The sequence below is a fragment of the Glycine max genome, chromosome 12, assembly GCF_000004515.6.
Source record: "Glycine max cultivar Williams 82 chromosome 12, Glycine_max_v4.0, whole genome shotgun sequence".
Lineage (NCBI taxonomy): Eukaryota > Viridiplantae > Streptophyta > Magnoliopsida > Fabales > Fabaceae > Glycine > Glycine max.
The window spans coordinates 365,332-379,469 of NC_038248.2; the positions used below are offsets into that span (position 1 = coordinate 365,332).

At 31.7% G+C, this 14,138-nt stretch overlaps 1 protein-coding gene across 1 annotated transcript; it reads left to right on the top strand.

The window, feature by feature from the left end:
* Positions 1-7,186: 7,186 nt before the first annotated feature.
* Positions 7,187-12,640, top strand: LOC100809525 (NAC domain-containing protein 7). The gene is made up of 4 exons (XM_006591895.4): positions 7,187-8,235; positions 9,853-10,031; positions 10,150-10,421; positions 11,051-12,640. The coding sequence occupies exons 2-4, from the start codon at positions 9,872-9,874 to the stop codon at positions 11,660-11,662; spliced, it is 1,044 nt and encodes a 347-aa protein (XP_006591958.1). The 5' UTR covers positions 7,187-8,235; positions 9,853-9,871; the 3' UTR covers positions 11,663-12,640.
* Positions 12,641-14,138: the final 1,498 nt, after the last annotated feature.

Consider the following 14,138-nt stretch of genomic DNA (forward strand, 5'->3'; position numbering starts at 1 on the left):
ATATATATATATATATATATATATATATATATATATATATATATATATATATATATATATATATATATATATATATATATATATATATATATATATATATATCGTATTTGATTCTAATAAAAGCATCTTCCGTCTCTTTAAATTTTATTTAAACTTAAAAATACCCATACAATAAAAAAAATGTTCATTAAAAATTAAATTTAAAAGCAATTGACGAAGCCTTATTATCGTTTTTAGTTTTCTTGGGCACTTTGTTGCTCAGATTTCACGACTTTATAGCAGTTTAAGGCTTTCATAGAAAATACTATACACAAACTGAATACGTTATGGACAAGTAAGACTTAAAACGTGTATATCAATGTATGAAAGAGCTGTCATAACAAACTACTCAGATTGATATACCTTTTATAGGAATATTTAAGAGAAGAAAATGATGTCCTAATTAATTCAAGGTCTGAAAAATCTTTAAACTCAAAACACTAATCAAAAGCTTATATTTATTTTATCCAAAAAACGGGTGAGAATTTGAAATTCTGACCTGTAGAGTTAATTTTACTCTCCTGGACCGAGACATTTCAATATCATTCTTAGGTAAGCATCACCTTTGTTGCTTAACGGTCTATATAATGATCCCCAGACTATGATAATGCATGCGGTAAGTGGTGCATGGAAATTAATTAGTCAATTGAGACTCTGTAGGGTCATTCGCAATAACTTTTCTAATATAATTTTAGTTGAAAGGGCTAAGGTATTGAAGTGGGTAGCCTTTCTATTCTTTTTTTTTTTCGTCGTACGTGTTTAACTTAAGAAAAGGGAGAAGTTATCAACGTCCTCTAAACATCTTAATATATAAATTTGTATATGTGACGATCAATCATTCTTATTATGTTGCAGTGGCACTTCAAACTAAGAAGGGCCGTTGTAGGATAGTTTGATCGATCTGAGTTTTTAAAACTACCAATGATCCAATATTTACTTTTATTGGTCAATTATTTTAAGAGAAAATATGTTTTTACTCTTTACAAAAATTATTATTGATTTTAATTCTTATAAATTATAAATTTTTAAAATATTTATATTATTAAATATTAACTAAGTACATAATATGTATGTAAACCTGTCATGTTGTATATATGTTATATAATGGTTCTTGATTCAGCAAAAAAAAATAAATCAGAAAGGTTATTAATGTGATATATCGAGATAGGCTTAATTTCTCTTTTTATCCCACTATTTTTTTATTTTGTTCAATTTTGTTTCCATATTAATAAATGATTAAATTTGGTCCTTTAATTTTTTTAAAAATGATATAATTTCATCTTTTCATCTTAATTTCACATTTAATGATTTTTTATCTTGATTTAAAAGTAAGACTCATCAAAATTGATGATTTTTAATTAAATCCAATCAATCATAGAGAATGCAATAAAGAGCATGTTAGCATTCCTCTAATGAGATGAGATATACCATATTTGATTGTTGAGTTTGACCATATATATTGTAAATATTAGGCTTTGCTAGGCTTGTGTCTAGTTTGACCATATATATTGTAAATATTAGGCTTTGCTAGGCTTTGTGTCTAGTTTGAGACAAAAGTATATCGCCGTAGTTTAATCATGTTTACTCTAAATACATTTTCAGGATCTAAGTATAATCTATATAAAAGTCTGATTTCTTAAGTATATTTTAAAGGCATAATTTGAGATAATTTAACACTAAAATAAAAGTAAAAATATGTATATGAGACTTTATAAGAATCAAACCTAATTTATTTTTATGATGTAAGTATATTTTTAAGGTTTAACATAGCATCCATTATCTTATTTAAAAATATTTTTTGTAATAAAACATTTAAATATGACAATTTATTTTTCATAAACTTAATTATAAATTTTAACTTGACTTTATGTAAATCAACCTGATTAACATTTAAAAAGATAAATAAATGTAAAATTTTAATAAATTGTAACAAATTTAATATAATAATAATACTATCAATGAATAATTATTTATAATTTTTTAAATAGGTCAATCTATTAACTAGGTCTAAAAGAATTTTTAAATGATCTAAAACCTGAACTATTTAACTAAATAAATTTTATTAAAAGTATTAATTTAACCTGTTTTCTAAAATTAAAAGTATTAATTTAACCTATTTTCTAAAAAGATCTAACCTAGCCTGGATCTGATATATGCAAGGTCATAATTACATGTCGAGCAACATGACCTACTTTCCACCTTACTTAGAATGAGTGGAAGCGATTTTGCAAGGGTTGGTCTTTGGCGTTGATACGTTTGGCCATAACAAAAATAAAGCAAGTTTTTTAACAAATAAAAAAAACTAGAAATTAGTTAAAAGTATTGTGAAACATACACAGAGAAAATTACTGGACAAAAGTTTTTAGAAAAAATAAATTATTTAATAATTTAATATTATTTATCAAAAAAATACTATTTTATTTTTAAGAAAATATTATTAGAAAAAAATACTTTTAAGAGATCTAAAAGCGAGTTTTACTCACCATAAGATTGGGCTGAGCTTAAGTTCTGGCATGTATCTTTATTTTTAAAGTTGACCTTTAAGTCGTTATGTATATGATAGAGAAAACTCAACTCTAGCTCTAAATTTAGTTACATTAAGTTTTTCCTGTCAAAAAAGTTTGAGTGAGCACCCACGGCTATTTCTTTGCCGTCTCTAGTCTATTCTATTATTAGATCTCAATAATAGAAATAATTAATTAGTTAAGAAGGAGGGTGAAAACAAACCAACATGGTTAGTTTTTCAGTAATTGAAAGGTTATGACTTCAAATATTTTTCATCACGCGTTTTATTACGAGAGCATGACATAATTGATAGCTCACCATACACACATGTTCTGCCGTGTGAAAAATAAAATACAAAATACAAGTGGTATGTTATAACTTACTGTGAAGCAGTTTATTGCATAACTGCGAGTCACTACAAAGTTGGTGACTATGATTCCAAAAGACACTTGTAATCTTTTCTATATCTTATTCACATTATTATCGTTATAATTGGTATTATATCATTTTTAAGGTGGCATAAACCCACATGTAATCATGTACATTTCCCTGTTTTGTTATCATCTAACTTTAGGTAATAGGTATATATTTCCATTTTGTGAAAACAAGGTGATGACACAATATTAAAATTGATTTTAACTCCAAAAAAAAAAAGTTGAAGCTCCGCTCATGTAGCATAGCTGTATTGATACTCTGAGCTTTAGCATTTGATGGTGATGTTGTCTTTGGGGAGTATAGCAACTCTGGACATGGAGCCCATAGAGAAAGCGGAATGAGAGGTGGGGCCCCATGTTGGCATCCCCATTGTGTTGCCTTGCCACGTGAGCAAAAGTAATGATTCATCACTGGGGTCTACTTGATTGAATCACGGCCCCACATTAAAAGGTCAACTCAGCTTTCTATTTATTGATTAATGGGTGCAAATAATACCCACGCTCACATAAAACCATTTTGTAAAACCAACTAGTACATTGCTATATCCATTTTACACATTTATATTGGTCTACAACCAACATTTTCTATATATAAAGACAAAGTAATATTTTGGTTGAAGAAAACAGCCACAGTAATAATTAGTTTGTATTGTTATTATGAGTTGCTCTGCCCACTCGGGTAAAATTGCACGTGTTGTTGCGCTAAAGTGTGGGAGATCAACATCCCAATTCGCAACAAAAAGCAAAGATGGACCACGTCTTGGGCCCACATACCTTAGTGGGCTCCGCACAACTCAGCCCAACTTGCAATTCTAATCATATAGGCTAGCTCACGCCGGACCACAAGCCGCTAGTACACTCAGCCATCACACGAAGGTGGGTCCCACATTCCACCACACTTGTCACTCACTGGGTTGGGCTTAGCAAGCTCAGCCGCTTTGCAAAAGCCTCATAAATGGGCCCAATGATTTTACTTTTAAAAACCAAAATTTTTTTCTAGTCTTTCACATTTGGGCCCATCTGTCATGTTCTCTACAAAATTTACAACTGCGTGTACTCTTTTACTAATAAAAAGTATAATAATATTTAACAATTACAATCCAGGTTTCAGGAACTTCAGAATATTTGTCAAAAGGGTACCACAATGATATTTTTGTTTTTTGTTTGTTGCGGTTAAAGTTAGGATAACAAATTCTTTTTCCAAAAACAAAATGCACGAAAGTCGGTTAAAGTCTTGTATGTCTATAGTTTTTAACAATTTTGGAATAATCTATTTAAATTTTATGATGGAATTTCTCAAGCTAATTCTCTCATGGATCATTAATTATAATCCATTTACAGCAACCAATAACCTAATATACCTTCTAAAATAATATTATTTGATTATCGATGCTCCCTTGTTGAGTAGTATTTTTAATATTTAATAATGTCGTAACAAAAGTAATGGCGTTTTTATATGTATACAAAAGCAATGACTTATTGCTTTTAAAAGTATAACATATTAAAAGATCACGACAAACGTCGCAAAAAGATAAAGATAAAACTAAATAATCTGAAAATCGATACAAGCAACATTAAGAAATCCAAAACGGAGAAGAAAAACAAAATACTTTCATATTTAGGAGTCTGTTCATAGTCGTATCTCCATTTCAAATTTAGGTTTTATAAATCAATTAGTGATTACTTCTGGGAAACTAAGGCCAAGCTAGCATTCACTTTTTCATCAAAAAGGAAAATTCACACTTACAGAGTGTGGGAAACACTTTGTAACTTTTTTTTTTAAAGGGGATGAAACTGTTTACAATTAACGTTTAATTTATTGTTTGCTTTTTATTTAATTATTCTAATATTTCATTTTATATATTTGTGTTTGTGTGAAATACTTGTATCTCTAGTTTACTTTATTACTTTTCTTCTCCGGTGTCTAACATAAAAAACACGTGACCGATCTTCTAATAAAATCTCACCCAAATGATGATATACACAACAATTTTTTTTATAGGCAATGATATACACAACATACCCAATTGAAAATTAAACTAATTTATTTTCATATATACAGATAAAAATAAAGACTATTACGCATGTGCATGGAATTAATTTCAAAAGGTAAAATGGTTTTATGGCTAAAAACGAGAGAGAGAAAAAGTGGTTGTGAAAAACCAGTGTCCAAATGCAAAGGACTGGGGTTTCAAACATTGCTAGCCGTTGATCAAACATGTGAACTCTGAGAACGGGACGGAATTATTTCCAGTTGTTGTGACGGGGAATGAATTCCGTAATAAAGTCCACCACCTGTGACAGTGAGACGTGCAACTGTATATACATAGCATCAATTATGACCCTCGATAGTGTGATGGAAACGCATTGGTCGCAAGTAAATGTTGGTTACATCTAAATAAGTATAATAATGAAATCATGCCATACTAATATGGGATTGATTATACACTAATAGGATTTTTTTTTTAAATGAAAAAACATCATTGTGTCGATACTGGCATTGTGCTAAATTAACGATAAATAATTGTGTAGTTGAATAAAAATTTCATTGGTCAATCTGAGGGGCACAGGTGATGAATACTGCAATGTTGTACCGATCGATTGTGCCTTCTATTTCCTTTTGACTTTAATTCCTTGTAATTAGCATTGCATAATCATCTATTGTATGCAGTTAGGAAAAAAAGTAAACTACTAATTAGTCCGACGCTTCAATAGAGTTTTCATTTTGGTTGTTTACTGTATTTTGTAATAAACAATAAATTCATAATTAAATAACTCCCAACAAACATTTCATCATCTACCTTTGGATTTTTCAAATATTGTATCAAGATATATCTGGTTTTTTTGCGTTCTTTCTTGAATGATATTCACAACACTCCTATAATAGATATTTTAATTTCACATAAATGCTAAAGAGTAGGTAATCCACATTTCATTAATCTACTCTACTAACTCTATTTGGATAAACTTTTTTGTAAGGAAAACATTTTACACATTTCATTAATCTACTCCACATTTCATTACAGGAAAACATTGCAAAGGGCATAAGTTAATTTTTATTAATTTATAGGAGAAGTCCAATTCATCATTTTACACTCTTGTTTCTTTTATTTCACAAGTGGTTAGGTTTTTTATCCATACAAAACTCATTTCTATTATTCACAAAGTGTGGTAGGAAGAATAAGTAACTATAGCATTTTATATTTATCAGTCAATCACTGGTAGCATACCTGAGAGAAATTCTTGATCGAAAGGTTACTTCCTAGGATTTTTTTTTTGGGGCCTTTAATAAAATCACTTATCTAGCTAATAGATGCATGTTTGAAAACTTAATCTTATGGAGAGATGAATAATCAATGTAGAGGAGTACTTATCAATTGGGAATTCAATTCCAAACACATAAGAAATGCATGTTCTTATTCAAATCCCTTCATCGATTAATTGAACCCACCTGTCCAGATAATTAATGTATTTCAAACCTGCGTTTGTAACAATAATTCATGTTTAGATACAGAGAAGAATGTTTTCTAGCTAGATTTTAATTTCTTGTTCTTCTTTTCAAATTAATGCACCATGAGCTGTATATATGTTTTACTGATTCAGTATCATGGTTTAGTTAGTCCACAAATTTAAACCAACGCTGGAATAACAAAATTTATGAAGTACTTATTTTATAAAGTTTAATGCAAGAAATTTTAGTTATTATGACGAAAAGTCATATAATGTCACTTACTTAATGAGAAAAGAAAATGAAAAAATGTTTGCTTCAAACAATTAATTAATTCTTTTCTTTTGTCTCGCTCAAGACAAATGAAATAATTATTATCACTTTAATTAAAGACTTAAACTTTTCCACATTTACTTTGATATAATTATTAGAGGAACAGTCATCCAATTGTTGTGAGGTAACAACTTTGGAATGAATCAGGTGAATGAATAAATACATATGTTCTTACAAGTATGGTTAATATATATCACTATAATTTTAGTAATTTGAGATTGATGCAAGGCCTGCAAGAAATGTATCATTAGGCTAATAATTATAAGCCAAACAACCATCACTAGCTAGTGATAAAGATCGAATTAACATGAAAGGGACAAGAAGAGAAACCATTAGCTAGCCAAGCCTAGCCTAGCTTTAATTTTCAAGATTTGGCATATATATATGAGGGCCAAATGTCCCGTAGAACATCCATGAGATCCAATGTCATTTCCAAAGACCATCATCACAATTTAATTACAGTTGAGAATCGAAGGGGGTGGAAATGGTAGGGACTAAGAATGAAGGTGGGGGCCACCATGCCTCATTTGTGTGCCTTTTTTGTAAAAGCCAGAGGGGTTGGCTGTTCCATTACGTCACCACCAATTTTGTTTACTCTTTTTAGTGCCCTTGTGGCAGCCCTTTAAGATTGGTGATTGGTCTGTGCTCTTAGTTCCTCTCTGCCCTTCACCGTTTCACAAATTTTTCCTCTCTACACAAACCTAGCTAGCTAGCTCATATATTATGCAAAGCTTGCAGATTGATACATAGAATTGAAAGAGACCCTTCTGAGAGAGAGAAAAAAAAAACTTGTCTTTCTTGTTCACTTGTTGTTTGTTGGTTGGGTCTCTTTCGGTTTCGGGTAGAGGTGGCACTAGAGAAACCATTGCCTTGCGCCTCTACCTCTGCCATTTTTCCGCCACCTTTTATCCCTCTCTCTGACTCAAAAACCTTTCCCACCAATTCAGCTCAACCGACATTGAGACCTAGTTCATGACATATACTAGTACCGTATATTGTTTGCCAACAGCCAAAGAGAAGCATATATTATATCATTAGGGTTTTGTTTTATTTTTTATTATTTTTTCCTTCCTGTTTAACCCTACTTGTCTTGTCTTCTGTTTTCCAGCGTTGATCCTCAGACGTTGCCTCTTTCTGTTCCCTTTTTATGCTTTTTCCTCGGGATCGGATCCCACAAGTAAAACATACACAGCACAGGCTGTGACTTGTGAAAGAACAAAAAGTAAACAAAAAAAGTTGACGGGTTTTATTCCCGAGGACTTGTGTTTGTTACTACTGTTTGAACCTTTTTTAGTACTTTTATTGTCGTTTTGTCTGATTTAGGAGCTTCCACTATATATGTTGGAGTTAATTAGTTGAGACATATCATACCACCACTTTCATCTCAGTTTGTATAAAAACCAAATCATTTTTGGAGGAAGATTTGTGACTGCACCACCTTACCCAGATCTGTGAAGACTGCTGCTAGCTTGATCTGTGAGCTCTCTTATACTCTCTGAATTATTTTTGTTTCTTCGGCTCCTTTTTAAATTTTCTTTGGGTTGTCATGTCTGTGAAGACTGATGAACCACCTTACCCGGATCCTTTCTTCTAAATCATCGATGTGAACAACTTGTTATAAGATATAGAACTGGAGACTTCGCACTTCTCAGATCAACGGATCCTTATTTAAAGGGGCCTTTTCATTCATTTAGTTTGCACCACCCTCCTCCCAATGGAGGCTCTTTTCTATATGCATGATCTTGGTTATAAAGCTTAAACATACTGTTTGACATTATAAGAAGGTTCATTAACTTTATCCCTTTATAAGCATGGGTCATGTATTAGTGGCAATCACAATGAGTGACAATCACTTGTATGTTCATCTAGTACTAGTAAGTCTTGTGCATGTCTCTTATGGCATGTGTGTTGACTATGTGAACATTTCACACGCATAATGATGGTCGTCATGCTTTTTCACCATATATATTATATAGCAAGAAACAAATACTAAATAGCAACTCTATTCCTCTTTTCCAATATATGCACGATCTGATCTATAACCTTTAATATTATCAACGCGCGTACTGTATATAGACATTTTAATTTGCTGAGATGTATGGTAATTTAAGTATATCATTTTTTTCCCACCTTTCTTTTGCAGAAATTAAAGTTTATTTTTAATTTATACAACTTCTCTTACTGCACGAGAAAGATAGGAAGAGAAGAGAAAAAAAGTGACAATAATATAGATTCTATAAAACAAAAGGTTTTAGATTAATCCTCGGTTGTGAAAATTTGGGTCCAATAAGTATTTAAATTTGGGATTTTGATAATAAACCTGATGTTTATTATTGAGTTTATCTTCTGAAGTCATTGCTGTGTAGCAAAGTTATGCAGAAAAGTTGAGCTTATTTGTCTGCAACCTCATCCCTAGATTTTAAAAAGCTACTATTAAATGTTAAAACTTATGAGTGGAAAACTACTTTTAACTCATTCTAATCATGGTTACTTTCAATACGTTCGGGGAAAACATTATTAAACAAAAAAGAAAGAAAAGGAACCGAACGAAGACACAATATTTTCTTAATTATTTACAAGGGTGAAAATTTCAATACAAAGATCAAATTTGCCTTATCAAAGTGCAAGAGAACAGTTATTTTGTCTTTGCCAATTTGGAATGGCTCAAGTGACCGGGCGGGCAGATATTTGGTGGAGGTCCTAGCCTATAATCTTGATGTTAAAATAGTTAAATTTTTTTAATTTTTGCAACCAGGTGTTAAGTAGTTAAATTTTTGCAGTTCGCATCTCCAGTTGCATTTATTAATCCTTTCACCCGGGTTGAAAAGGAAATTAATTTTATGAGTATAACTATATCTAATATCCGGAAAATCAATTGGCTGATCAGTTTCCAAACTATATATTAAAAATTTCCATGTTGCTTGTTTATTTCTTTAATATGACAAATTTTTCATTTGTATGGGGTGTACTGGTACAGTAAACTTGTTGGCATAATGATGATAAAAAGCAAAGTTTACTCTCTATCTTGCGGATATTTAAATTTGGCGAAGCTAATAATTACAAAGTATCTGATCCGATTTATTAAATTTGCAGGACTAAAGAGTGGGAGAACATGAATACTTTTACTCATGTCCCCCCCGGTTTCAGGTTCCATCCTACGGATGAAGAACTTGTTGATTACTACCTTAGGAAGAAAATTACTTCAGGGAGGATTGACCTAGATGTCATAAAAGATGTTGACCTCTACAAAATTGAGCCATGGGATCTTCAAGGTAGTACTGATCGAGTTCATAGCATCTAAATTCAAGAGGGACAATTTTATTGGTGAAAGATATATATTATTTGTTAACTTCTTCATTTTTTTTTCTTTTTTGTTTTTAAATTTTAAAGAGATTTGCAGAATAGGAACAGAAGAACAAAATGAATGGTACTTCTTTAGCCATAAAGATAAGAAGTATCCAACTGGAACTCGCACGAATAGAGCGACTGCAGCAGGGTTTTGGAAAGCAACAGGAAGAGACAAGGCAATCTATTCCAAGCATGAGCTGATAGGCATGAGGAAGACCTTAGTCTTTTATAAAGGTCGAGCTCCAAATGGACAAAAGTCAGATTGGATAATGCACGAGTATCGGCTTGAAACAGATGAAAATGGCACTCCACAGGCAAGTTATAATTTCTCAAGTCATATGCTTTTAAACAAATTAAAACTGTTTCCTAATATTTATTTAATTAATTATAAGTGTTTGTATGAGAGATATGGAATTTTGCCGTAAGTCTTGCTTGACTTATTGATCTGTAGAGAGATATAAAAATAGTTTTATAGTGAGTAAAAATTGATGTGAAAAAACCAGACTCTTCAAAATATAAATAACCCTTTTATTAATCTTCACTTTTGAACATGACCCTAGAAAAATAAAGAGTTCCACCTTGAATTCATTTTATAATTAACAAGTCATAAGCTGTTTGATGAAATTATCGGAAATTAAATACTCCATATACAATTGTGCAAAGGCTCAATCGATCGAGTGACAAGCCAATTAAACGTTATTGAGAATCATTAATTAATCCAACAATAAAAGGAAACGACATCATGCATGTTGCATTTATAGTATAGAGTTCATGTTTTATTCCTTATTATTGGTTAGCCACCATAAGTCATAACCTTGTTAATTACTTAGCTAGCATATTTACAACTTTCTTTTTGGTGAGTTTCTCAATACATCCCCATAAACTAACAATGGTTTTGTCCTTCACGTGGACTCTTTGAATTTTGTATGCATGGCTGAAGCAGGAAGAAGGATGGGTTGTGTGTAGAGTATTCAAGAAGAGAGTAACAACCATGCGTAAAGTGAGTGAGCATGACTCCCCCTGTTGGTATGATGACCAAGTCCCTTTCATGCTTGACTTAGACTCACCAAAGCAAACCTCTCAATCTAATTTGGTCTACCAGCTACCATATCCTTGCAAGCAAGAGCTAGATTTGCCATACCAATTGCCTCGTGACCACTTTCTCCAGCTTCCACTTCTAGAGAGCCCAAAACTGCTTCAATCTGCTTCTGCTATAACCCCTAATAATCCCATGGCAGCATATGTTCTAGACCATGTAAACCACTCAACTTCTCTGCTTCCCCCATCCCTCATACAAGAAGAACAGCAAAACTTTCAGGCAACCTATGGCAACAGCAATTCCAATGAACAAGCAGTGGATCCAGTAATTGATTGGCGAGTGCTTGACAAGTTTGTTGCTTCACAACTTAGTCAAGATGCTTCCAAAGACAATATCTTTCAAGGCACGGACAATAGCAATGTACAGTTCAGACATCTGGACAAACAAGAGCTAGTGGTGCCTGAACAAAATGCATCAACATCAAACTCCAGCTGCCCAATTGATTTGTGGAAATAGTGGCTGCTTTATATATCGGTTTTGGGTACATACTAATTATAGGGTACTTAGCTAAAAACATCACTTGCAAGTACTGTTTAAGTGCCTGTACATAATAAACGTAATGGGCGAAACTTTAACTATTGTGGAGCTTCTCGTTCCACTACTTCTATCTAAGCTTCTAGCATATTCAATTTTAAAAAAAAAAGTTAATGGAAGGATCAAATAGTTAGGCAAAAGCCATCTATATTTCCCTGAAGATGGAAAGCTTTGCAGGGTTAAAAGTTGCAATATTGTTTGCTACGGATGCATGATGGGTTCTACTACATACATATGTAAGCCAAGGTCCAACAGCCACATCCGCTGTTTTCATTGGATTATGACCGGGTGGTCGATATACATATATCTATGTCTGTATGTTACAATTAAATGAAATAGTAGTTATAGAATAAACTATTCTTTTCTTCTTTTTTATTTGTTTGTTAAATTTGATCAGCATCTATTTAACAAGTTATCGTTTTCTTAAGAGAAACTCTATTATAATTTTTTTTTACAAATAAGAGAGAAGTAATATATAGAAAGAGAAAAAAAGAGAAAGAGAATAGAGTATTATATAAGTTGCATAATTTTTTTATATAAATATTATATCTCTTTTTCTTAATCAATTTGGACATAATTTAATTCTGTGCCTTTGTTGCAGAGAATAAATACTTAGTTTTTAATTTCTTTATGTTAAGAATTATTATAAATTTATAGTAAATTATGAGATGAAAATGTAAAATCTTGATAGATGTTTTTTGGTTTTAATCCATAAATACTCTTGATCTTCTTCTTCAAATAGTCTTATATATTAGTCATGCTCTCTTGTTACCTTGGAAACAAAGATTATAAATATATATAATGATTCGTGATGGTCCATCAAGCATCAAGCTTAAATAATAAGATAAATCAAGGGTTGATGAAGGATTTGTTCCCAAAAGTTAGGAATCTAATTAAAAAGTCTCCATTTCCCCCGCACCTATATGGGCCTAATCTTGATTTGGCTTGTGTGATAATATTTGATGATGAAGCAACAAAAGAGAACAGTACTTAACACACACAAGACAACAAATGATGGTACCACATATTCTTTGCTCCTAAGTCTCGCAATATATACCCCGCATATGCATTGAAATCTATCTGAGGTTTAGAAGGCAAGGAAAAGATATACCTAGCTAGCTATAGACTTGAGATTGGGAATACAAGAAGTTAGCTCTTTAATTAGTTATTCCAAGTGGTACCAAATCATGCAAGCAAATGAGTATAGCCATGATAGGAATCACAAGTTCCATATCATATACGTAATTTGAACGCCTTGTAGAAGACTTCAACTGTTTTTTAAACAAATGCCAATATATGTGGGATACTACAGGCACTGCGCTAATAATAGCAATCAAACACAAAGTGTAATAATATAGGGTTGAGTCATCTTAATTAATAGAATAAATGGCTGGCATATAAATGAAACATAACATTTCATATAAATCAAAGTGTAAATAGTGTGAGGATCGATCGATAAAGCAACTTTGACCGCAAAAATAAATGTTCAAAAGGATTAATTTCAAAACTAAGTAGACGAAATGTATATATTCTTATACATTTTCCTGAAAGATGGTTATATATATCTTTGTTTTGGAAATATGTATATCAAATCTGTTTGTGTCAGTATATTTGTCAAATAATTACCTGCCACTGAATTAGACATCTGCTAAGCTTGCTATCTAGCAATAGTAAGGGTATACAAAGAAAGTTGCAACTCAGCCACTTGTACGTGTGTATAAACAGAAAAAATATGAGGTAGAGAATTGCATCACAATCTTACTAAGCTTCAAAAAACTAAAGAAGCTCTTCGCAACAAATTCAGAGTGTATGATGAAAGAATGCGATGCAACAAGACAGTAAGTACTGTGCTCGCCGAAAAAAACAAAGAAAATGAAAAGGTGACAATTTTAAAACTGATATATAAATGGGTTAAGATAAGAAAACATGAATATGTTATATAAAAACAACACGCAGAAAAGCATGAAATCCAAGCTTCTTTTTTGTGGAACAGAGAAATAATTCTGATAGTGGTATACCTACTACAAGAACAATGGCCTATAGCAGAGAAGTGAATGCAAAACCTAATAAAGCTAGCTAATTCAAAAGAATGAAGTGAAAAAATATGAGCTAGCCTTCTAGAGCTTAGAGCTTGATATATAGCAACCTATGGGTTTAATATATACGCAAGAGAAGAAGCACAATGGATGCTGATGGGAACTGCAAAGGTGAGAACTGTTAGACTTTATTCATTACTTTTAAATTATAATATACATGGCAATGGCATCTATTTCTTGTGAAGTCAAGCTTGATCTTCCACTCTTCTTCCCTTTTAAGCAATTATGTTCCCAGACACACTCATGAACCATGTTCCAGGTGGAAGGAGATAAAGATGCATAAAAATGGAGGCAGTGATTAA

Coding starts and splice junctions, on each gene's coding strand:
- LOC100809525 (XM_006591895.4), top strand. CDS start 9,872: ATGAATACTTTTACTCATGTCCCCCCCGGTTTCAGGTTCCATCCTACG. Junction 10,032..10,149: donor TGAGCCATGGGATCTTCAAG/GTAGTACTGATC, acceptor TAAATTTTAAAG/AGATTTGCAGAATAGGAACA. Junction 10,422..11,050: donor ATGAAAATGGCACTCCACAG/GCAAGTTATAAT, acceptor TGGCTGAAGCAG/GAAGAAGGATGGGTTGTGTG.